Below are 27813 nucleotides of genomic sequence, written 5' to 3'. Positions count from 1 at the left end.
AGTGCCCAAGATCCCGAGAGGAGAATGGAGGAGAAGGGATTGCAGCGTGACCATCCCCCCGGGGGGTGATTTCTCACTTTCTGTCTCTATGTCTCTCTCTGTCTGTCTGGTGAGCGCATGTGCCCTATAGCGAAAAACCTCTCCAAAAAAAAAAAAAAGTTCTTGAATTTGCCTACATCTTTACTGTTATGCTAATAATCTAAGTTACCACCCCTCTTGCCTGGACCATCAAAAGCTTCTTAACTCATTTCTGTACATCTATATTTACCCCCTCTCTATTAATTCCTCACATAGGAATCTCAATCAACTTTTTAAAATACAAAGCTAGGTAAGTAATTAATTCCCTCACTTAAAACTCCATTATCTTCTCAATCCCCTGTAGATAAAGTCCAGAAGACACTGATAAGGTTTAAAAGATGCTCTTCCAATATCTGACCTCTGCCAACCTCTCCTGCCTTGTTGTACATTCTTCACTTTGTTCAACATATCCCAGCCACAAGGATCTTTTAGTTGTATGAACCCGTTAAGTTCTTTAGAGGGTTTTCGCAAAGGTTTCCCTGCTGCCTTGAATTCTCTCCCACATCTCCTGCTAACCACTATGCATCTCTGAGGTCCCAGTGTTAAAGTGTTGCTTACTTAGTAAATCTTTTTAACTCTCAAAACAGGATGAGATTCCCTAATACACACTTTCAATTCATTTTATACTTTTGTTTCATTATATAATCTATAACTGTAATTACGAATGGGATTATCACTTGCTGTATCTCTCACCAAGTTGTAAATACCAACAGAACAGAAGCCATGTCTTTCTTGTTTACAGCTCTAGTCTCTATCCAGAAAAATGCCTGGAAATTAGTACACAATGGTACTGAGAAAGAGAAAGTAAGAGGGGGAGGAGAAAGGAACAAGAGAAAATGAGGAAGTCCAGAGTGACAGCTACATGCCTTACTCAGAGAGAAAAATAAGCAGAGAATCAAGGATAAATCCATAGATATACCAAGGCATTTAAAGGCTATCTAGCCAGAAATGTCCACTGTAAACTTTCATGGGATTATTTTGCACACATTTTGGTGTCAAGGAGGTATCAGATACCATGTATATGGATGGGATTTCCCCAGGACAGTATACTACAAAAGTAAAAAGAAACAGTGATTAACAGTGTCAGATGTTAAACATGAATAGGTATATCTGCTTATACGCTCTATTCAATTGTTTGCATTGTGAGAACATGAAAAATGTCTATTTCGACTCTGTACTTTGAGGACCTACATCAGTGTCTGACACATCGTGGATGTTCAAGAAACATCACTTGAATAAATAAGTAAATGAAAAACAACAAGCATTTTTCAGATATGATTTAGGAAACTAACCTTCCTTTATACTAAACATTAGTAAAGCAAAATCAGTTATTTAAGTAACTGAAATATGTAACTGGTAAAGGTTAGTCCCTTCTGTACCAGTTAGAGAAACATCAAAATATACTTGAAACCAATTTTCAGAAAAACAAAATACAAAATATAAATCCAAATTTACATAGATTTCCTAGGACTAGTTATCACCAACTTAAGTTTTCTCAATTATAGACCAATGTTTTTATCTTTTTTTTAATAAACTTTTTAAATGTTGGGACATCACATGCATGCCTGAAATACTTCATTCTATACAAGGTGGCATTTAACTGGTTATAACAATTCCAATGAATGTGAACTACCCATGACTGAATATAGACCATCTGAAGAACCAGTTTACCCCAAATTAATTAAGAACTAATTTTAACTACAAATTGCCCTTTAAAAAATCAATTTAGCTTGTTTTAGAGGTACAGTTGTCAAAACATAGCCAGTAATAAGTTAAAAAATTAAGTAAAGAAAATCTGTATTCAACAATAAAAAATTTAAAAATGTACTTGCTAGTTATATAACATCCCATTATATGTCTATATTTGAGAATATGCTTAAGTAATGTTTTATAATATTTGAAAATGAACAGATAAAATAGAAGAGAAACTCTAGAAATCAATCTTACACATTAACAATTTACATTCAGGTTTCTGATGATTTAGGACTTTAAATCCTAAATCACTAGAAACTTAATGAGTAATGTCTGGAATTGGTCCTATAAGACTTTTAGTTTTCTCACTAAAAAGAACCTCAAACCCAGATTTGAAAGAATTACAGTGGTAACGATAGGTAAAGGACTATATAGAAAAATGCATTAAATGTTATTTTTTTAATATTTATTTTAACAATTACAAGAAAGAAATACTTTTTGAGAGATTTTTGCTATAGGGTGCATACACTAGTCAGAGAGATAAAGACAGAGAAACAGAAAGTGAGAAATCACCCCCAAGAGGATGACCATGACACAATCAATCCCTTCTCCTCCATCCTCCTCTCAGGATTTTGGGCATGCTTGAACCGAGTGTGAGTTTCAAGCCAGGTGGAGGACTCAAACCATGGTCAGCTATGTGAAAGTACAGCAACGTAACCATTATACCATCTGCTGGTCCTAAGAAATTTTCTTAATAGCTACACTATTTAAAATAAACTTTCCTTTTAAGAATTATTTATTCTATTTTATTTGTTATTTATTTTTTAATTTTGACCAGAGAGAGACAGAGAGAGAAAGAAAGGGAAAGTGAGAAAACAAGCTGCCAGGTCCAGGACTTAAACTGAGGTCAGCTATGTGGTAATCCAGCACCCCAACCTCCATGCACCTGATGGTCCCAATAGCTACATTACTTAAGGAAAACCGAACACTCCTCCAATAAAAACGTTAGAAAAAAAGAATTTTTTGCGATATATAAAAATTACGTGAAATTTTAGGGCAATAAAAGGAAATATTATTTAGGAAATAAAAAGGCAAATTAATTTTGCAAGTTGTTCAGAGATATAGATCATTGAGATACAGAGATAAAGATCATTGTTTTTCTCTACCAACTGATTACTGTTTCCCAACAAAATAAAAATTAGTTATGATCTAAAAATTTCTCTCACTCAACTGTTTCTTCAATTGTAAAACAAAGTTTTGAAGGAAATTAACTCAACGGTTCCTTCTAACTCCTAAATGCTAGAACTTTTTTTTTTTAGTTTATTTCTTTCTTCTATGATCAAGAAAGAGACAAAGGCAGAGAGGCACCCTGAACGGGGTTCCCATACTGTGATCACTTCCAATCCCAACCAAGAGGATGATGGACATGTGCATGCCCAATGTGTTGTTCAGACACAAACCCAGAAGCTTCCCATGTAGGTCAGCTGCACAGAGCACTGCATTACCACTATGCCATCCACTCTAGGATTTTAATGAGTCCTAATTTACAAATTTTGGAATAAAGGCATTTCCATCTTAAAAATTACTGTGTCTATGTTCCAAAGCAAGAATAGACTAATTTTTTCTCTAAAAGACAGATAGTATTTTATATTTTGTGTACTATAGGGTCTGTTATAACTGTTCAACTGTTATAGTATGATGCAGCCATAGACAGCATATAAACAGATGAACATGTCTGTATTACAACAAGATTTTATTTACGCGGAATGTAAATTTCACAAAATTTTCATATATCACAAAACTTTTTTTCTAACATTTTAAAAATGTAAAAAACATTCTTAGCTCACAGGTACACAAAAACAGGAACTGAGATGGATTTGATTTGGGACCATTGTTAGCTGACTTCTGATCTAGGGTATATATGATAAACTGGTTCATATCAGAAAGAAAATACATAGCTATTAGTATACATGGATACAACTATTGAAAACATCATTGTTTATGTAAACAAGCACTCTTAAAATTATCTGCCCTTTCTTTTTGTAAAGATAAACTTCAAACTTCTACTTCCCTAAAGTAACAGATAGGAGCAAGCCATTGTTCTTCATGAACTAGACTGACTAGCTTAAGAGAGCAAAAGAAGCAATGAGGAAAGCACATGTGGAAATCCAGAGACCGAAAAGCACTCCCCCCCACACACACACACACAAGTTGACAATATGAAAAATAGGAGACATCACCATACATACATACTGTCCATAAATATGACAATGTAAATAAAAAGAACAAATTCCTGGAAAAATAAAACTCATCAACACTAGACAAGGAAAACATGAAATATGGGAATAGTCCTATATCTAATTAAAAAGAACTGAATCCCTAATCAAAACCTTTTCCCAAAAAAACTCTAGACTCAGATGGCCTTGTTGGTGAATTCATAACAAATGAATTCACTATTACAGTCTTCTCAAACAATATTAGTCTTAGACTAACCCTTCGAGAGAATATAAAAAGAAATAGTTCCCAACTCATTTTATGAGATTAGCAGAATCCTGGTATCAATTTTGAAAAGGACATTTCAAAATAAGAATATTTGGGAACCAGCAGTTAGAGTAATGGCTATGTCGCTGGACTCCCACATAGTCGACTGCGGTTCGCGTCCCAGACCCGGTGGCTTAAAACTCACGCCGGGCACGTGTGTGTGCGTGCCCAAGATCCCAAGAGAAGAATGGAGGAGAAGGGACTGCTGCGTGACCATCCCCGCTGGGGGGTGATTTCTTGCTTTCTGTCTCTATGTCTCTCTCTCTCTCTCTGTCTGGCGAGCGCACGCACCCTACAGCGAAAAACCTCTCCAAAAAAAAAAAAAAAGAAAGAAAATATGAATATTTTAGGATCGCTATCAACCATGAACAAAGCAGCAAAATACACTATGTAGTACAAAATTTTCATCAGTTCATGAATGGATAAACAAAATATGACACTTCCATATAGTAGACTATTATTCAGCCATAAAGAAAATGAAGTACTTAATGAGTATTAAAGCCTAGTAGCTAAGAAGCATTATCAATGCTACCCTCTCTAGGGTCACCCTTTCATTTTCTGATTTTTCTTCAAAACCATACTATCACACATCTACTTAAGTGCTGCTGAAGATCTTTCCAGTTATTTTACATACATGGCCTGTTTACAGAAAACACAGAAAGGACAATGCCTTCTAAATTTTGACTACATTGCAAACACAGACACTCAATAAAGTCATGTAAGTTAATATTTAAAATGAAAAACAAACCAAAAAAAGAAGTACTGATTCATGCTACAACATGGATGAAACTTGAAAGCATTACTCTAAGTGACAAAAATAAAGATCACAAAAGGTCTCAAATTGTGTAAGTCCATTTATAAGAATGTGTAAATAGGCAAATCCATAAAACCAGGAAGTGGATTAGTTGAGAATAGGAAGTGACTTTGAATAGCTATGGGATTACTTTTAGGGTGACAAAAATGTTCTGGTTCCACAACTTTGTAAGTATACTAAAAATCATTGAGTTGTATACTTTAAAAGTATGAATTTTATGGTATGTGAATTTTTCTCAAAAAAAAGTATATGTCGCTGGACTCCCACATAGTCGACTGCGGTTCGCGTCCCAGACCCGGTGGCTTAAAACTCACGCCGGGCACGTGTGTGTGCGTGCCCAAGATCCCAAGAGAAGAATGGAGGAGAAGGGACTGCTGCGTGACCATCCCCGCTGGGGGGTGATTTCTTGCTTTCTGTCTCTATGTCTCTCTCTCTCTCTCTGTCTGGCGAGCGCACGCACCCTACAGCGAAAAACCTCTCCAAAAAAAAAAAAAAAGAAAGAAAATATGAATATTTTAGGATCGCTATCAACCATGAACAAAGCAGCAAAATACACTATGTAGTACAAAATTTTCATCAGTTCATGAATGGATAAACAAAATATGACACTTCCATATAGTAGACTATTATTCAGCCATAAAGAAAATGAAGTACTTAATGAGTATTAAAGCCTAGTAGCTAAGAAGCATTATCAATGCTACCCTCTCTAGGGTCACCCTTTCATTTTCTGATTTTTCTTCAAAACCATACTATCACACATCTACTTAAGTGCTGCTGAAGATCTTTCCAGTTATTTTACATACATGGCCTGTTTACAGAAAACACAGAAAGGACAATGCCTTCTAAATTTTGACTACATTGCAAACACAGACACTCAATAAAGTCATGTAAGTTAATATTTAAAATGAAAAACAAACCAAAAAAAGAAGTACTGATTCATGCTACAACATGGATGAAACTTGAAAGCATTACTCTAAGTGACAAAAATAAAGATCACAAAAGGTCTCAAATTGTGTAAGTCCATTTATAAGAATGTGTAAATAGGCAAATCCATAAAACCAGGAAGTGGATTAGTTGAGAATAGGAAGTGACTTTGAATAGCTATGGGATTACTTTTAGGGTGACAAAAATGTTCTGGTTCCACAACTTTGTAAGTATACTAAAAATCATTGAGTTGTATACTTTAAAAGTATGAATTTTATGGTATGTGAATTTTTCTCAAAAAAAAGTATGAGAGAAAATTCCACCGACCTAAAAATAATTTCAATGCCCAGCAACATACAAAAATAATATATAAAGTGCAAAATTCAATGTAATTCAATATAATAACAGAATAAAGGAAATGAAACACATGAGCATTTCAAAACACACAGAAAAAGTATTTTATAAGGCAACAACCATTCATGATGAAATTCCTCAGTAAACCAGGAATAAGAGAATTTAATCTGATAAAGATTATCCACAAGACAAAACTATGCCTAACAGTGTACTAAATTAACTCAATGATGAAAAACACTTCTACTAAATATAAAGAAAAAAATGCAAACATTTATACTATTTCTACTTCTACTTAATACTGTATTGAAAGTTAATGATGTAGAAGAAATAAAAGTCATAATGCCTGAAAAGTAAAACAGTTTTATTTGTAGATAACTATACTTATAGAAAATGCAAAATAATCCACAAATAAAGGATGAGTTATAAAGATCACTGGCTACAACATCAATTTTTTAAAAACTCAACCAATTATAAAACATTATATATAAACTAAAACTTCCTGCAGAAGTCGGACTTATGTTCCTGTGCAATTAATGTAATGATATGCCCATCGCTGTGTGCAAGCATTACTGATTAAATTGGGGAGGAACAGTAGTCTGTTACCAAGTAGAAAACATTTGTTTACTTAACCTAGCTTGCTAATTAGTAATAAGAAAAGAGCTTTTAACAGTACAAGTTGATTTGGGAGAGATGCAAATAGATTTCCTTTATATAGCCTTCAGTCTCTTAATCTTATTTGAAAATCTTCACATGAGAAGACTAAAAATAAAGCTACCTTAGAAGTGAACACAGCAACAAAGAAAAATAAAGAGGGCAGGGGAAGTAAGGAGGTGGTAGGGAGTGAGAAATATGCAGATTTTACTCTATGAACATTTAGACTAGGTAGGCCAGGGAAATAAAGTTATATGAAGCAACTATAAAACTTTCTGAAGATAATCCACTCATCCTAGGCCTCATACAATAAGGTTAATAAGAGCAAACAAATAATCAGGTACAAAGAGATACAAGACACCATGAGTGAGAATAGCAAATTGACTACAGGAAGAAACCCAAAAATAGACTAGAGATGGTAGAATTTTCAGACAGATTGTAGCATGACTATGTTTATCAAATTTAAAGAAACAAAAGAATAATTTTAAAATATCTGCAGGGAACAGAACACATTAGTGAAAGAATAAAATCAAACTTCTAGACATGAAGAATACTAAAATTAAAGACTAACATGGGTTTACCATATACTAAACACAGCTAAATAGAGAATTCAAGATTTAAGGAAAAGATGAAATAAAAATATCTAGACTTCTACAATGAAAAATAAAAAGGCTGAAAATACAACCTGGAGACATCTTCCAAATCTGTATCCTCCTCCTTTTATTCCTTTCTCTATCCCAAAAGAGACAGCATTACCGTAAGTATAGGCTGAACATCTCTAAACCGAAAATTTGTAATGTGAAGTCCTCCAAAATCAGAAACATTTTTTTTAAGAGATTTTTGCAATAGAGCACATTTGCTCACTGAAGAGACAGAGAGAAAGCAAAAAATCATCCCCTAGGGGTTATGGCCATGCCCCAATCCCTTTTCCTCCATTCTCCTCTCAGGATTTTGGACACACACACACATGTGCCCAGTGTGAGTTTTAAGCCACTGGGTCCGGGACTTGAATTGTGGTCGACTACATGGGAGTCTATGGACACAAACATTACGCCATCTATTGGTCCCCTAAACTAAAAACTTTTGACAGCCAAAATGACACAATTAGAAGATTCCATGTTGCCATTCCAACATGATACAAGTAATCGTATGACAAATCTCAGTCAAAATGTAAACAGTTTATTCAGTGTCTCCAAGGAAAAAAGAAAAGACCCTTTCAGTCCCCTTTGTTTGCAATATATCTTTTTTGTGCACAGAATCTGTGAACTTAAAAATGAATCAATAAAAATTATCCAATCTGAAGAGCAAAGAGGAAAAACAAAAGATCTGATAAGGAAAAGAACAGAATAGTGAAGAACTGAATGGAAAGCCTATGGAAAAATTATCGAAGTTTTATCATAATTGTCACTGAAATCTGGAAAGGTAAGAAGAAAAATTAAAGCAGCATAATCTTTTTTTTTTTTTTTGGAGAGGTTTTTGCTATAGGGCGCGTGCACTCGCCAGGAAGACAGAAAGAGAGAAATCACCCCCCAGGGGGGATGGCCACGCCGCAATCCCTTCTCCTCCATTCTCCTCTCGGGATCCTGGGCACGCACACACACGCGCCCAGCATGAATTTAAGCCACCGAGTCCGGGAGGCAAACCGTGGTTGACTACGTGGGAGTCCAGTGACATAGCCATTACACTAACTGCTGGTCCCAAAGCAACATAATCTAAGAAACAATGGTAGGAAAATATCCTAATTTAGATAAAAGAAACAAATACAGATTCAAGAGAATCTCAGCATTCTCCAAAGAGGATAAACTCAAATAAAATAATGACTAGACTTACTAAATCAAACTGCTGAAAGCAAATTTTTTTTCTTTGCTTTTTGCCATAGGGCATGTGCACTTGATCAGAAAGAAGTAAAGTGAGAAATCACCCCCTAGAGACTAAGAACACAGCAATCCCTTCCCCTCCATTCTCCTCTTGGGGTTTTAAGCAAGCATGCACATGCACCTGGCAGTGAGAGTCCAACACATTTTACTGAGTCACCTAATGACTTTGAAAAAAAAATTCTTAAAAGCATCTAGAGGGCCAGACTGTGGCATAGGGGTTGGGTGGCTGGATCCCAAAATGAATGACTACATGGTTTGAGCTACAGATCTGGAAGCTTGAAAAACATGCTTGGTACCTGTGCATGCATGCCCAAAATTCCAAAAGGAAAGAGAGATGGAGGAGAAGGGACTGCAGTGTGGCCATGTCCCATGGGAGGTGCTTCCTCACTTTCTTTTTCTCTCTCTGGTGAGCACACATGGTTCCTGAAAAACCTAATTTTTTTTAAAATAAGGTACCTAGAAAAAAATGACACACTACAAAGAAAGGAATAAATTTCAAATTATGAAAGATGTTTTGTTAGAAGTCATAGTGGTGAAGACAATGGAACAGTATCATTAAAGTTTCAAAAGGAAACGAGCCTCCGCTCAGAAGTCTTTGTCCACCTAAAATATCCTTCATGAATAAAAGCAAAATAAAGATGACTTCAGATTAAAAAAAAAAAAAAAGTAAAGTTTATCCCCAGCAGAATGCTCTAAAAGAAATGCTGAAAAACATTTTAGGCTGAAAGGAAATGTATCTTCAGGAATAAAGGTAGACCAACAGAAATAATGCAGTTAAGAAATCACATAACAACTAGGATACATTCTGAGAAATGTGTCATTAGGTGATTTTGTAGTTGTGCAAACATCATAAAGCAGATTGACACAAACCTAAATGGTACTGCCTACTAGACACCTAGTAGTGTATATGGTATAGCCTATATGCTCCTTATGGTATCACTAACATACGGAGTTCCTTGTTGACTAAGATGTCATTATGTAGTACATTACTATGTACAGGTTAAACACAAAATACTGCATCTTTTCCTTTAAGTTATTTAAATTACATATAACTGCTGATAGCAAAAATTGTAATAGTTCATGGTGAAGCTTTAAAAGTATGTAGCCACTGTCTTTGTCGCTGGTGAGCGCATGATCCCTATGAAAAAAACCTTTACAAATTATGCAGCCATAATTAGATATCACACTGAAACATAAAAGTTGGTGGAGGGAAGTAATAAAAGGCTCTGTGAGGCTGCAAGTTTTCTCTAAGTTAAGCAATACAATAACTCTTAAGTAGACTGTGAAATGTTAGGTATGCAATTGTAATTCCTAACTTTATTAAAAAGTTAATACAAAGAGATATAGCTAAAAGGGTCAAAAGATAAATTTAAGTGGAAAAAAATTTAATGGAAAACAGAAAAATATGAAAAGAGGAAAGGGATAAAAAGAGAAACAGGAGACAATAAAATGATAGGCCTGGGTTAGCAAGTGATGTGGTGGTTAAGGAACTAAGTGCCACATGGCCAACAACATGGTGTGAGTTCCAGACCTGGAGGCTTGAAAAACACAACAGGTGCATGTGCGCCATGCATGCCCAAAATCCCACAAGAATGGAGAAGGGATTGTACTATGGCCATCCCCTCCAGGGAGTGATTTCTCCCCACAACTCCTATGACCACATGTGCTCTATAATAAAAAAATATGTTTTACAAAGATAGACCTAAAGTCAACCATATCGGTAAACAACTAGATTAAATATCAGTATCAAATACTCCAGTGAAATATCACTCCAATTGAAAAACAAACATAAGGAATGAAAAAGAGATTATCAGATATGAAAGAGGGTACATCATTATAGTTCCCACAGACACTGGAAGTATAATAAAAAAAAACATTATGAACAACTTCATACCCACAAAATTTATAACTTAAGATAAAATAGAGCAATTCCTTGAAAGAGAGAGTCTGTCGAAACTAATATAAGAAGAAACAGGATATCTAAATTGGCCTATAGTTATTAAATAACTTAAGAGGTCAGATGTTCACACAAGATGAAACTATGGTGCTCTTTGAGGCTGACCCACATGGGAAGGTTCCAGGTTTACATCTGGAAACCTCCCTGAGAATGCTGAGCATGTGTGTGAGTGCCCATGATCCAGGGTTGAGTGAAGTTGGAGGTGGATTACAGTACCCGGGCCTTGCCTTGGTAGAACTGTTGTCTCTCTGTGTCTTCCTCCCCACCCCTCCCCTTCCTTCCTTTCTCCATCTCTTTCATTCTCCATCTCTTTCACTCATAGAAGAAATAAATAAATTTTAAAAGAAAACTGAATCAATAATTAAACAACTTTTCAGAATAAAAATACCAGAAGTTCACTGATGACTTCTATCAAACAAATGAAGAAGTAATTATGTCAGTTTTCTAAAATATATTGCAGAGAATAAAAATGAAGAGAGAATATTTCCAACTCATCCTATGAGACCAGCATTACCCTAATAGCAAAACCAGACAGACATTACAAGACGAGAAAACTGCAAGTAATATCACTTAGGAAAACAGATTTTAAAACTCCTTGATAAAATATTAGCAAATCAAATCCAGCAATGTATAAAAACCCCTATATTTCACAATCAAGTGGAAATTACCCTAAATATACAAAGCTGGTTCAACATTTGAAAAATCAAGAACTGTAATTCACCACATCAACAGGCTAACAAAGAAAAAGTATATGATCAAATTAATGGACTCAGAAAAGGCATTTGACGAAATCTGACACCCATTCACACTCAAGGAAAAAAAAAATCAACTCTCAGTGCCTCAACTTGATAAAGAATATCTACAAAAATAAACTACAAATAACTTGACACTTAGTGAGGAGAAACCAGAAGCGTTTTCACTAACTTCAGGAACAAGGCAGCATGTCCCCTCTTACTATTCCTTATCAACAACATATTGAAATTCTGAACTAATGCAATAAAATAAGAAAAATAATTAGCATAAGAAAGAGAAGAAAGAAAAAGTGTCCTTTTTTTATAGACAACATAATCATCTGAATAGAAAATCCAAAAGAATTTTTGAAAATAATAAAAAGTCAATCACTTTCCTATATGCCAGCTGAACAGATGCAATTTTAAATTTAAAAACACAATCATGGGGGAACCAGCAGTTAGCGTAATGGCTGTGTCGCTGGACTCCCACGTTGCCGACCACGGTTCGCGTCTCGGACCCGGTGGCTTAAATCTCACGCCAGGCGCGTGTGCGGGCGTGCCCAAGATCCCGAGAGGAGAATGGAGGAGAAGGGATTGCGGCGTGCCCATCCCCCCTGGGGGGGTGCTTTCTCGCTTTCTGTCTCTATGTCTCTGTCTGTCTGGTGAGCGCACGCGCCCTATAGCGAAAACCTCTCCAAAAAAAAAAAAAAACACAATCATGGGGGAACCAGCAGTTAGCGTAATGGCTGTGTCGCTGGACTCCCACGTTGCCGACCACGGTTCGCGTCTCGGACCCGGTGGCTTAAATCTCACGCCAGGCGCGTGTGCGGGCGTGCCCAAGATCCCGAGAGGAGAATGGAGGAGAAGGGATTGCGGCGTGACCACCCCCCCAGGGTGATTTCTCACTTTCTGTCTCTGTCTCTCTGGTGAACACATGCACCTTATGGCAAAAATCTCTCTAAAAAAATTTTAAAAATAAAAAAAAAAGCACAATCATTTACATTACTACTCCCTCAAATGAAATACTTAAGTATAAATCTAACAAAATATACACAAGTCTATATAAAGAAAATTACAAAATTCTGATAAACAAAGAACTAAATAAATGTAGAAATATTCCATGTTCATGGATAGGAAGACAATATTTTCAAGATACCAATTCTTTTTTTTGGAGAAGTTTTTGCTATAGGGCATGTGCGCCTGACATAAAGACAGAGACAGAGAGACAGAAAGTGAGAAATCACCCTCCTGGGAGGATGGCTACGCCTCAGTCCCTTCTCCTCCATTCTCCTCTGGGGATCTTGGGCACGCATGCACATGCACCCAGCATGAGTTTAAGCCACCGGGTCCGGGACTTGAACCGCAGTCAGCTACATGGGAGTCCAGCAACATAGCCATTACACTAACTGCTGGTCCCAAGATACCAATTCTTCTTCATTTATAGATTTTCAAATTGAACTACAAATTCAATCCCCATAAAAATATCACACGATAATTTGTAGATCTTGACAGACTTATTCTAAAGTTTATTTGTAGAGGCAAAAGAACTCACGTTAGTAACGGTAATTTATTTTATTTTTTCAGATTTATTTTTTTCAACGAGAGGGGACAGAGAAAGAAACACACACACGCACAGCACTTCCACAAGGTCTTGATGTTGCAATCCCCCATTAACCTCAGGTAGCCTCATATCATGAGCACACATGTGGCCAGCATACTCAAGGAGGTCTTGGGATGCAAATCCAGAATTTTTTCATGTGGGTAAGGCATGTAGAGTGTCATATTTTAACATTGCACCACTCTCTGGCCCCCAAAATGTTAATTTATTTCATGTATGTGATAATGATAATGTTGTGCTTTTATATTTAAATAGAACATTATGAACACGGAAATTGTTTATATACATTAATACAACAATTTAGAAATACTGTAGGAAGCTTATAAATAGCTATTATTCAATCTATATGTTCAAATGAATACTAAAGGAGAAAAATAAGGTTAAAGGACTGATATTATCTGATTCAAGACTTAAAATAAAGCTATAGTAATCAAGATGCATACTGATGAAAGAAAAGACAAAAAAGATAAATGGAACAAAATAAAGGATCCAGAATTAGACCAACATAAATGTGGCCAACTGATATATTTGACAAAGAAACAAATGCAATACAATGTAGCAAAGATAGTCTTTTCAACAAACAATGTTGGAAAAAGGCATCTACATGCAAGGAAATGAATCTAGACACAGACCTTATACCCTTTACAAAAACTTACCTCAAAATGGAATACAGATCTCAGATGTAAAACACAAAAGTATAAAACTCCTAGAAGATAACATAGGAGAATATCTAAATGACTGCAGGTCTGACAATGACCCTTCTAGATAAAATACCAATCAAGGCACAATCCATACAGGAAATCACCAAAACACTCAACTTCATGAAAATTTAAAACTTTGCTTTGCAAATGGCAGTGTTAAGAAAATGAAAAGACAAGGCACGAACCAAAAGACTAAGATAAAATGATAAAGCCAGGGGACCAGCAGTTGGTGTAATGGCTGTCGCTGGACTCGCTCGAGAGGAGAATGGAGGAGAAGGGATGGCGGCGTGGTCACCCCCCTGGGGGGTGATTTCTCACTTTCCATCTCTCTGTCTCTCTGTGGCTTTCTGGCGAGCACACGCATCCTATAGAAAAAAAATAAAAAACTCTCAAAAAAAGTAAGTAAATAAAAATAAGAATAAAAAAAATGATAAAGCCAGAATATCAGTAGAATAGATCAATAAAATATAAAATTCAATAATACATTCCATACAAGAAGTTTTATCCCAGGAATGTAAGATTGATTTAATATCCAAAAATTAATGATTATAAGTACTTCTCTTTATTCTCTTAATACATGATGCCAAAGAGATCTTGTCAAAAAGAAAAAAAAAAAATCAATGGTTGTCAGGATTGGTGGGGGTGGGAGAAAAACTAGAATGGACAGATGGAGCAAAGATGATCTTTAGGTATTGAAAATATTCCATATAAGTTTTATCCCAGGCATGTAAAATTTATTTAATATTCAAAAATTAATTATTATAAGTCAATAATTATTTTTATTCTCTTAATATGTGTCAATTCAATAGGTACAAGAAAGCATTTGACAAAATTCAATGCACTTTTTGTTAAAAACTATCAGCAAAATAAGAATAGTAAGAATATACTCAAACAGATAAATGCCATCAAAACACCTTTAGCTAACATCATACTTAATAGCATAAGACTGAAAGGAAATGTGTAATGGTGTCCCCTTCAGACTAAGGAACAAGGATGCACCTTTTCTTTTTTTTCCTTTGGAGAGATTTTTGCTATAGGGCATGTGCGCTCACCAGAAAGCCAGAGAGAGACAGAGAAACAGAAAGTGAGAAATCACCCCCCCGGGGGAATGGCCATGCCACAATCCCTTCTCCTCCATTCTCCTCTTTGGATCTTAGGCACACCTGCCCACGCACCTGGCGTGAGTTTAAGCCACCAGGTCCGGGACCCGAAGCACGGTCAACTACATAAAAGTCCAGTGACATAGCCCTATGCCAACTGCTGGTCCCAGGACACACGTTTTCTAAAAAATGGAATAAAATGGGAGAGGTACTGCAGAACAAAAAGAAAATTGATGTGAATATTCACATAGAATATCCCAGAAAGTTGTCTTTTCACTCTATTTATAATTTCCTTTGCTGTCAGAAGTTTCTAGCTTTAGTCAAATGACAACACTCAGAATGGGAGAAAATATTTGCAAATTACTCCTCAGAGAAGGGATTGGTTATCTAGAATATATAGAGAACTCAAGAAGTTCATCCATAAAAAAAAAATGAATAGCCCAATTTTTAAAAATGGGCAAATAAACCGAATAGACAATTCTCCAAGAAAGTCTTATAAATGGCCAAGGGACATGAAAAAAATGGTCAAAGTCTCTTGTCATCAGAGAAATACAAGCTAAAACTACAATGAGATATCATTTAACCCCATTTACAATGGCTAGGATCAAAAAATAAAGACCGACAAGTGTTGGTAAGGCTGTGGTAAAAAGGGAATTCTCTTATACCATTGGTGAGAATTAATAAATTAGTCCAACCTCTGTGGAAAACAATATGGAGGTTTCTCAAAAACCTACAAATATAACTTCCATATGTCCCAGTAATCCCTCCTCTTGGTATTTACCCATAGAACAGGAAAACATTCATTCGGAAAGATACCTGCACATTTGTGTTTCTTACAGTATTTTTTAAATTGCTAAAAAACAAAACCAACCTAAGAGTCCAAAAACTGATTGACCAAATTGAAGAACTATGGCATACACACACACACACACACACACACACACACACACACACACACACACACACACACATATAAAATGAAATATTACACAGCTAAAAGAAACAATGAGCTCCTATCATTTGACTCAAAACATATGAATATATAAGACTTAATTTTGAGTGAAGTGACCTACAGTTTAAAAGATACACATTGTATATGCCCACTCAATTTGTCCTGAGTGCTATAGCCAAGGTTAAAAGACTTGAAAATGTGATGATAGAATGGATATGTGTAAATGCTAGAGAAAGTAAGGAGGGAGGGCGGATGGTAGCGAGTGGGTAGTAGAGGATGGGTGTGAGGGAGAGGAGAAGAAAATATTTGACAGGAAAAAAAAGGTTAAAAAAGAAAAGAAAAATAGAGCATGTTCATTAAGAAATTAACTAAATTATGTTGCATAATAGGTTATTTCACAAATTGGTTTAATTATATATGTTCAGTAGTGTTAAAGTATGCATGATGGTAACATTACTGATCTCCTTCTATGCTTAGTTTTCCAGAGTTAAGGATTTTTGTCTTCTCTTGAGTTGTGGACAGGTCCATGTACCTACTATTTGAACAGAATCCTAACCTATTTCCTAGCTTTAAGTCTTAAGCAAAGTTAAGATTTTTTGATTTTGATTTATTAAAACTAAAACTGCCTTTCTTGAAATTAAAAATATATATATTAAAAAATACCTATTTAATGACCACAGTAAGCTACATAGCCTCGACTAGGTGCTACTTTATAGTATATTCATTCTACTCAAAGAGTTTCATGCTTAAAGTCAACACGTGTTTACAGACATCAGCTGAGCTTGCTATTGAAAGCATTTAGATTAATCAAGATATTTTGTCAATCAATAAAGTGTGGGGAAAAATTAAAAAGGAATGGAAAGCAACTGCAGATACCAGAGACAATGTGAGAGGAGGGCAGGAAATGGCAGGGTGAGAAATGGGTGGGGGATGGGGGATATATATACATATATATATATACACATACACATATATATATACATACACATACACACACACACACACACACACACACAAGAAATAAGAAATGGAAAAATTATTTGTTGACAATAACATGTATGATTAAGCCACTATATAGTGTATTCTGGGTGGGAAATTGTATTTTGTATGCTGTAATAATGTTCAGTGAAAGAATGTAAAATAAATAAGCTAATTTTAAAAAAAGTATGCATGATGAAGGAAAAAAAAAAGAATATCCCAGAGAATCTATGAAACTATTGAAATTAATAAATTACCTTAACAAAATCACACATAAACAAAATATATGCAGGTTAATATACAAATTCAACTGTACTTTTATATACTAGTATATAACTGAAAAATGGATGAAAAGTTACAGTGGCACTAAAACCATAAAATACCCCCTACTAAGCAGTTTATGCAGGATGCCCCTAAGAATGATATATTACATAAGGCCAGGTAGCTCTCTTCAGCCAAAGCCAATGTCCAGAGAGAACACAGGTGAATCCTGAGCAAGCCTACACTACTGGCAGCAGAATGAGCACCTCGGCCTAGGACAGGGGCTCTGGGTCCCATACCACAGTATGCACTATCATCCACCTACTGCACTGTAACGATTCACTTGCTGTAAATAAGTCCTGAGAAAAGTTTCTCCAGAATTCTGGTTAGTATAATTTCCTAAGGGAAACTGAAGGGAAAAAAAAGTGAAACAATGAACAACCACCACCACTGCCGACAGTCTCAAGGACAAATTCATGTCGACAACTGCTTCTCTACCAGCCATTAGGGAATTCCTTCATCTTCAGCTAGCATTTCTGCTGGTCCAGGTGGCTGATTGCATGAGGTAGTCACCAGGCCTTTCAGGACCATTTACCATCAACGCTGAACAAAGAAGTACCAAAAGACACCTGTTATACTACCATTATGCCAAATCATCACAATCCATGTGGCAATAGCAGCCCTACCTCCTCTGTGTGAACAGGTACATTAGTCCCATGAAAGGGTAACTCCTTTCCTTGGAAAAGGAAGCCCTAGTCCTTGTGGCAGCTGTAGCTTAAAAGTACAAAAGAATTCTTGCAGTGTCTTATGTTGGAAATGTTTACCTTCTGAGAACTAGGATTTTTTTAAGCCCTGGTGCGCAGAGCTACAGAAATAGGAAGCATGAATTCCTCAGTGCAGAGAGTGATGCTAAATGAAGCCACTCCTACTCCCAAGTGTCCTTCCTACTGGCAACACTGGAGGGTAGCATCCTATCTCAGCAGGGTATCATGTCCAAGCTCCAGGATATTATTGTCAGTTGTACCATCAAAAGACTGCTCTATTACATCAGCAGTTTCTAGGTGGTGTGGTATCTAATAGGACAAATGTATCTCATGAATCCTGCTTTGCTATAAAGAGGGTCCCTTAAGTCTGAAATGATCCCTGTGCTGGGGGGATCAAAAACTCCATAGACCCACAAATAAAAGTGCTGGCTAAACCCCTATAAACCAGAAAGGCAAACTCATATCCAGAATATAGCTCAAATTCATATATTCTTTTCAAGGTATAAGAACTGGTTAATCTCTCTGAAGGGTTGGTGGGTCTCTGCAGCTACCAGGCTGGACATTCAGCAGCACCAGCAGTTACAACATCAGCTTTGATAATATAAGGCCTTTACTGGGGGTCCATGCACAACCATTATCACTAACTTTTCCATAGCATTCACAGGCTAAAAGAAATACCTAATTATAGTGTTTACTAAATAATTAATACAAATTGATACCCTAACAACACAGTAGCCATTAACATATATAAGTTGAAAGAGAAAAATACTTTTCTTCATTCTTAAATAACCACACTTACTTAACAATAGTACATGTGCACCTGTTGGTCATTGTACAATTTCTCAAACTTGAGCTCAGACTGAATATGCCACCTTCCCTTCCTGTTTTACATGGATTTTTATGTAGTGCTTGATTTACATCACAGCAACTACCAAAAATCCAACTTCACAAAGATACAACATCATCAAGAGGAATGTAGTATAATCTATAGAAATAGGAACCATGGATTCCCCAGTGTACTACTGAGAGTAATGCTGAATAAAGCCACTCCTTACCCCAAGTGCCATTCCTACTGAAGATACTTCATAACAGATACTGCTGTGTTTCCTTTGAAATTTTTAAATATCTCATAATATCTATGTCTACCATAGTATTTTGGGACGTCTTAGCACAACAGTTTGGGAACCACTGTGTCACTGTGTGTGTGTGTGTGTGTGTGTGTGTAGGTCTGACTGTACAGTCTCTTCTTCCTTTACTCAGTCTGGAACCTTCTACTAGTTTATTTTTTTGTTTGCTTGCTTTTTTCTAGACAGACTTTTTTTTTTTAATAATTATTTAATTTTAGTATTATTATTGTTATTATTTTTTAATTTGCTATAGAGCACAGGTAGTCACCAGAGAGAAAGAAAGAGAGAGAAAGCAGGCCGCCAGGTCAAACACCCAAACTGCAGTCAGCTATGTGGGAGTTTGGTGCCTTAACCACCATACCACCTGCTGACCCACTGGATAGAGTCTTTCTATGTCACAATCCTCCTGCTTTAGCCGCCTAGCATCTGAAATTATCAGCACAACCAGTATTTTTTAGGGGTGAACCAAGAATCAAACCCAATCCTTCTCTATGGCCTCAGCCTGCCAGGAGCAATGGCTGGGCCCTCTCCCAGTAGATTTTATTGTGACTTAACCATAACTATGGGTTTGGTGATAGCCAGCAGGAGAGAGGATAGTACAAAGAGGTAGGAGGAGCAGCACTGTCTTATGCATAGTCTTTTAGCAATTACTCTCTAAAACAGGAAAAGCAGGCCACTTCAGTAGGCCCAAAGGGTTCACGGGAATTTGAGGGTTCAAGGTTTTCAAGTACATCACCTCAGATGTGTCATCCTAAGAACCAGGTTTTCATTCCTTCTTAACCAGAGCACTGGCCCTGGCTTAGCAGCCTTGCAGAGAATTCAACCTGCCCTTGAGCTCTGCTACCCTTAAAATTGTCCTGGGCCTAATCTTTAGCTTCCTCTTTCCTCCTGCAGAACACACTACTTTTCACATTTTGCCCCAATTATCTTCGGCCTTTCACCATCTTTGTCCAGTCTATCAATGGCACTCACCAACAGCCATCTGATTACATTATTTTATTTATTTATTTATTATTTATTTTATTTATTTAAAAAAAATTTTTATTGGTTCAACATACGGTGATTATATTGTTCCTAAAATGAATAGTTTCGGGACCAGCAGTTAGTATAATGGCTATGTCGCTGAACTCCCATGTGGCCACCAGGGGTCAAGGCCCGGACCCGGTGGCTTAAACTCACGCCGGGCGCATGTGCGTGCACGCCCAAGAACCTGAGAGAAAATGGAGGAGAAGGGAGTGCGGCGTGGCCATACCCTCTGGGGGGGTGATTTCTCACTTTCTATCTCTGTCTCTGTCTTTCTGGTGAGCGTATTTGCCCTAGAGCAAAAAACCTCTTTCACAGAAATTGCCAGCTTACCACCAGTGAACACTTTTTTTTTTAAGAATTGTTTTATTTAACTTTATTATTATTATTTCCCAGTTTGATCAGAAAGAGACAGAGACAAAGAAAGAGAGAGATGGAAAGTGAGAAAGCAAACCACCAGGTCCATGACTCAAACTATGGTTGGCCAAGTGAGAGTCCAGCACCCTTAAGGACCACACTACCTGCCAGCCCCCCAATGAACGTTTTTACAGTTGCACAGCTACAACACATGCGAAGAGAGTTATCAGTACTAGTACTCCATCTTCCACCAAAACAGGGTTCTTATTAGCCAGCCAACCAGGAAATAGTCCAGCTCCAAACTCTCATTTTAAAGTCTGCTTCCTTAGACAGACACTCCTAGTATCAACTGTTGTAGGTAAGCCTTTCCAATAAACTGACTCTGAAATTCAGATTTGCACACAAGGGGTCTCTTATTGGGGAGAGCCTCCTGAATCAACAATTGTGGGGGAGTCAAGTAGGACTGAGCTGAACTGCACTGCAGTCACAAGAAGGCCTCAGCCAGGCCAGTGAGAAGCTCTGCATTTGGCATGGACCTTGAAGGTTGTCCTGCCTTATGACAAAAGGGCCAGGCATTTATACCTCTGCACAGACTAGACACTGGATGCAGGCTCCCCATGAAAAGGAGGCATGACTTTGGGGTAAGCAGCTTTGTTGGCTCAGCAAATGCCTACAGCAGTAATCAGCTGCAATTGCTTTTAGCTGCCAATATGGTCTTTTTTTTGTTTCTTAAGAGATTTTTACCTTAGAGTGAGTGAGCTGGAGAGAGAAATAGAGACAGCAAGAGAGAAAGTGAGTAATCACACCCCAAGTGGGATGGCCACACCACAACCCCTTCTCCTCCATTCTCCTCCCAGGATCTTAGGCACGCACAGGTCCAGAACTGGAATCGTGTTTGTCCATGTGGGAGTCCAGCGATGGAACCACTAGGTCATCGCCTGGCCCCTGCTGGCAATATTTTCAACACCGAGGGAAACAGCTAGATTCACCTCAATGGAAGAATCTGGGTGGCTTATCACAGCATTCACCACATGCCACTGGACTATTACTCCAATTTGGTTAATGCGAACAGAGAATTAAACATTTACCCTGGTATCTTAGGAGCAACTACAATTCATCGCTAGTTACTGAGGGAAAACTCTTTTTTGTAGAGCACCTACCAATAAATTTAACATAACAGAATTTTATATATGTGTGTGTGTGTGTGTATGTGTGTGTGTATATATAGAGAGAGACATCCTTTGAAACTCCTAATTAAATTATTGACTCAAACAAGGATTACCAAAGCAGGCTAAGACCATTAGGTAAAAGACAATCACAATGTGATGAAGTGAATACCTTGTGATTACTTGCTCATTACAAATGGAAAAATAACACATTTAAAGAGGACAGATCTGGTACATATCATCTTACCCAAGTAATAGGACTTAGCATCATTCAACAATGAGACAACCTGAAAATTTCTGGATGAGATACAAACCTCAGCACTATATACAAAATATTCTTGTTGGAAAGACATCTAACCCAAACCTAATGAAGCCTTAAGGCCCAAATTAATATGACTGTACACATTACATTTACAGTAAACATGATGGAAAAAGGCAGAGAGATAAACAATATTTGGGGCCCTGCCCTTAAGGAACGAGAGATTTACATGACACTCTGGAAAAGGTAAACTATTAGAGATAGAAAATTGATCCATGGAGGTTTTGGGGCAGGGGCTAAGGGTAAGAGGGCCTGAAGAAGTGTTCTGAAATGTTCCATATTTGACTGTGATGATGGTTCCAAGATTCTTCAAACACTTAAGGAGGGTGAATTGCACTGTAGGTAAATTAAACCTCAATTAACCTAATCTCTTTGCCTCCAAACTGAGGTTTTATTTTTTTTTTTTCAATTCTTGAATGTACAATCTTTAATTTTTGAGGAAAAAAAGTGAGACTGTGCTGTTGACTTTTTTTATTGTTAATACAGATTTTAAAATACCAAAGTACTTCTATTTCCTTTTTAAGCCCTGAGGCAAGATTTTGTCTTCTCTTGAGCAAAGAGACTAATTTCATTTCACATTTCTACCCACTGGTAAGCTACTAGAGCAGTTTTTGCCTTAATGTGACTTTACACATTACATAGGATTCTACAAATGTAATAACTCTGTGAAGAAAATGACTACTTATCCACGAATATAAATATACATAACTGTTTCAATATCACATCACTTCTTAATATACTCCTACACTAATGCTGCTTCATGGTTCAAAACCATAATTGTCTACTGAATAAAATACAAGTCTTACCTTGTTCTTCAAGATGCCCTATCCTCTGACCAAAGCCTCCAACTCGAATGAATGCCTGCTAACCTCCCTCATGACACTTGCACACTAGATCTAAGAGATTTTTTTTATCATTCCCTACACACAAAATGCTTCCACCTCCATTCATGCTTTTGTGCTAGCCCATGTCATCCTTTATCATAATATGTTAAGCTTTCTTAGGCATTCCATTTAATACTTGTTACCACTCACTGCCAGAAAACAACAAACTTGAGTCTACGACTTATGTCTTATAAATTTTTATAGGGCAATGGTTAGTGCCAAGTAGAAATCCCTCAACATCTGTTGGATCCACTACTTAACGTCTTACTACTGAAATCATATACACCTGAAGGACAGACTCAACTACCGCTCTAACCAAACAAAACAAAGCAGATGAGCTTAACTTAGAAGAAAATGAGGTTATCTTAGAAGAAAAGCAATTTCCCATGTTAGTCTTAATCTCCTCTGTTGTTTCCACTAATGTTGTTCACCTACCACTTCACAACCCAGATACCGCGACTATCAGTTCTCTCCTGACATCACTCTCCTTTTTACTATATGGTCAAACATCCTTTTATCAGAAACCTTCAATGTCTTTGACTTCCAGACACAGTTTAACCCTGAATAAACTCAACTAGTTTTCTCCCCTTATCATTTGAGTAGAAAACCTTACAATACTATGTTGATTGGAATTTTAAATGTAATTTCAATATTAAAAACTGCTAACATTTGGTGGGCACTAAGCATGAGCAGACAAAGTGTACTTTCCATAACCTCAAAGGATTACAGGTAAGGAAATCAGACAAAGAAAAATCTAATTAACTTGTTGAAACTGACACAGAAGAAAATGACAAACTGGGATTTGAACTAAGGTAGTCTGCCTTCAAAGCTCTAACAAGTAGCTACTGAGCTATGGCACTTCCCAAGTGCAATCTATTCCACTATTCACACTCAGAACTGGTCAAACATTCCTTTATTCTCTGAAGATCCAATCCCTCTCCCAAAGAAAATGTGCCAATTCTGATGTGTCTCATTCATCCAAAAATGTTGCTGTATTCAGCCACTGAATAAATGAAAAAACTATTCTCACGTTCGTAATAGTCATTGAGACCAAAACTAAAAGAGTAAGGCATGATCTTTGCCTTCTCTTCAAATACCCAAATCCTTCACTCTCAGCAAAAATGATAACTAATGTTTAATAGCAAGCAATGTGCCAAATGTATTACATATATTGATTCATCTAATCTACAAAGCAGTCCACATTATTATTATCCCCAGTTTACATATAAGAAAACTAAGGCACAGAAGTTACATAATGTAGTCATGGTTATACAACTAACAGTTGACAAAACCTGGATTTAAATGTCTAGCTTTGGAGTTTCAGCTCTTAACTACCTTGTTAGAATGCCATCAAAGTCACCAACTCCATTAGGCTTTAATTCCTCAGTTTCTCTATCCTATACCTAAAGCGTAGTCCACAGTAAGTCATTCATTCAATATGAGTGATAATTCAACTCACCATGTTTTGCTCCTAAATTCAACACACTTGTTCTCACCTCAGGACCTTTATAATTTCCTTTCTTTTTTTTTTTTTCTTTCTTCTTTTTTTTTGGATAGGTTTTTGCTATAGGGCACACGCGCTCGCCAGACAGACAGAGACAGACAGAGAGACAGAAAGCGAGAAATCACCCCCCAGGGGGGAATGGCCACACTGCAATCCCTTCTCCATTCTCCTCTCGGGATCTTGGGCACGCACGCACACACGCAGGGCCTTTATAATTTCCTAAAACACTCTTCCTCTAGATGTGCCTCCTCGTCATCATGTTTAAACTTAACTACAAACACACAGAGACCTTTCCTGACCACATTACTCAAAGAAGCCCTCCTACAAATCTCTCTCTCACATGAAACTGGTCTTATTTCTTTCAGAGCTATTTATCACTAGCTGAAATTATTAGTTGTCTGTTCCTCCCACTAGTGCAAGTTTCAACATGGTAGAGACATTGTCTATTTCACTCACTGTTATATCTTCACACCTACAACAGTACCCAGCATATGGTAAGCAGTGGACATTTATAGAATACCAAAAACTTATGCTAGACATTGGGATTACCAAAATGAACAGGTTTATTTTGGTTCCCACTCTCAATAAATTCCTAGTCTTTATACTTACAAATACCTCCTCCCTTTCTATATTAAAGGGAGATTAGTCCCTAACATTTTTCAATGGCTAACCTTTCTACTTGTCATATTAAACCTGTCCCAGAGATCTCCCTTTGACCTCTTCCTATCTATCCCTTGTCTCATGCACCATTTCTTTACTCTTTCTCTCTCCAATTACTTTCCACACTTGAATATCTCATTTACTCTTCCACATATGAATACCAGGGTCCTTCAACCTCAAACCCATCCCCCAACAAATTACTCCAATGCTTTCCATTTACTCCATTCTCCTACTATGACTTATTCCTCAAAAGTAATCAGTGACCTGAAAAACTGTTCTCACTTTCTTCATCAATTAACACTCCAAAGAACTTTCCATCCATTTTCCTGGATCAGAGGTGCTACCGTCTTATTATTCTCTCCTTAATTTTCTGATCTTCTTTTCCGTTTCCTTTTCTGTCTCCTTTTTCTCACACCTTTAAGCCTGATGCTCACTAGAGCTTCATCCCTTTTCTTGGTCCTTTCTGTCTCTGAATGACCTAATCTTCTCATATAACTAGACGTGTGTCTTCACATAAATAATTATATCATTCATTCCTAGCCTAAATTCACCTCTACTTTCCCCATCATCTTTAATTAGAAACATAACTGAATTCTTAATCAAATCCTCAATGAAGAGAAATTGCATTCTAAAACTTAGAAAAAACAATGTGAAATATAATAATATTTTGTAGAGAAGGTATTAGCAGGCCCAATCATATGATGGAAGGTTAGTTTCATACTTCTTGAAATACATACTTGAGCTAATTCTTCATTACTTTTCATTAGCAGTATATACAAAAAAGATGAGCCAAAGACTAAAATTCATTCATAAATTTTATGTATGTGATTAACCTGTATTAATTTTGTCTAAAACTGTTAGTATCGTCCTAGATACACAGAAACGACATTATTACACAAGTATAATTGTATAAAGCCAAAACAGGAATAGACCAGTCATAAATTATTGCGTAAGTCTGGAAACAACATACAAAATAAATTTAAATTCTTTGAGAGGGGTTTTTACAGATGTACCTACAGTGCCATGATTTAAAGACTCATGGCTCATAAGTATAATTATCAGAGCACTATCTCATGTGGTTTTCTGCTATTTTCAAATATGCTGGCAAGAAATTGACTTGTGCCCTCCCAGCTTTCAGTTCAGATAACAAAGAGAAGTTACACACATTAATATCAATATGCCGAATCTACTCATCTGCTCAATCCTGTAAACAATCATAGACACCAGAGGGCTGGTTTACCTAGAAAAAGTATGAACAAAGCTCCATCTTCACTGGTCTATCTAGATAGAGAGACAGGCCAAAGCCTACTGATAAACTACAAATACCTGACTTACAGCCTCGTCCTTTTCATTATAGGAGAAAAGGACATCTGGGTATTGCCTAATAAAGTTCACATTCAATAAATGCAGTAAACTCTTTAACTCGTTTGACAAAATCCTGTGTTTTCCTCATTCATTGCAAGAAGCTGTGGGAGAAAAAAAAAGATAAAGCCAACTCCCAATTACCACTGTCAAAGCTGGTGAAACAAGTCAGTCACCATCCTTCAGGATATGTGGCATGTAAGGGCATGGATAAGAACACAATAGTAGAACACTTAGATAAAAGGCACCCACATTTTAAGAAAAGGAAAATGAAAGTGATTTAACATCTCTATCAAGGAAACTGATGGTGTGGCCAGCCTAACTGGATGAGATCTAGCGCTACTCAATTTTCTAGTTGGGGGCAGTTGAACACTGTACCAGCTGTCATATTTTGAAGTTCAGCTTTCCCTTTTCCCCTACAAAACCCCATCTTACTCTAAAGCCTGAAAGTAACAGAGGAAATAGAACTGAAGATGAAGGGAAATGGCTGATGGGACATCAGAACACAAGAGCAGCTGCAACCACGTTTCTAGAAGACCAAAAGGCCCAGTTATCAAAGTCCAGCTCTAAAAATCTCTGACACTTAGCATATCTACATAAATCTCCACTTGCATCCCCTATTCATACAGCTCTTAAAATGAAACCTTATACTTGATTATCCAAAACTTGTCCTATAAATGACACTGCCTTTAACCTACACCGTTGCTCCCTTTATCGAAAAGCATGTATCTTTTGAGAGGTGGAAAAAGGAGGGAGATGGAATGTCACAGGGGAGGGCGGTATAGGGGCAAATAACATTGCGGCAGAGACCGTGGAAACGCCACTTCCCTCACCACTCTTGCAAATTCTCTTCGTGTGCTACCGTCTCTACCCATGCCTCGTCCTTTCTCAACAATACACACACGTGTCATAACCGACCAGCACCTTTGCTAGCATCACACACTACCCTCCGATCCTCACTAATTCCCATGTCGAACGACACATACAGAGCACAAACTGCAGCCACCGCACCCTCTTCCAGTCTAGGTAAGTGCTTCTACCACGCAGCATCAAGCGCATTAAATACGTACAGGCAGGCAGACACACACACACACACACACACACACACACACACACACACACACGCGAGGGAGGGCGCGCGCGCGACATGTGGCGCAAGGGCACCCTGGACACGCACCTGGAGGCCGGGTGTCCAGGGCTGCTGCCCCCCTGGTCCCTGTCACTGAGCGCAGCTGTGTAGATCCTCCGGTAGCGGTCGGCCAGGGCCCGGCCTGACAGCAGCAGCTGGTAGTGACCGCGGGAGTCCGTGGCGGGCAGCCCCAACCCCAGCCCCGCAGTGGCCACGGAGCCCTCGGGAACCGGCATGAACAGCGCCCCCGGTGCCGGGGAGGAAGAGATGGTGGCGGCTGGGGAGGAAG

The 27813-nt window shown here is 37.4% G+C and overlaps 1 protein-coding gene across 1 annotated transcript in view; it reads right to left on the bottom strand.

Moving 5' to 3' along the window:
• MYCBP2 (MYC binding protein 2) overlaps positions 1 to 27801 on the bottom strand; it is a gene marked incomplete at its 5' end in the record, with an annotated part of 292519 nt that extends 264718 nt beyond the window's left edge. The window contains 1 exon segment of the mRNA XM_027769695.1: positions 27573 to 27801. Within this exon segment, the coding sequence (XP_027625496.1) occupies positions 27573 to 27801 (229 nt within the window).
• Positions 27802 to 27813: the final 12 nt, after the last annotated feature.

The sequence above is a fragment of the Tupaia chinensis genome, unplaced genomic scaffold, assembly GCF_000334495.1.
Source record: "Tupaia chinensis unplaced genomic scaffold, TupChi_1.0 Scaffold000013_1, whole genome shotgun sequence".
Classification (NCBI taxonomy): Eukaryota; Metazoa; Chordata; class Mammalia; order Scandentia; family Tupaiidae; genus Tupaia; species Tupaia belangeri.
This window is presented reverse-complemented; position numbering and strand designations above follow the sequence as displayed.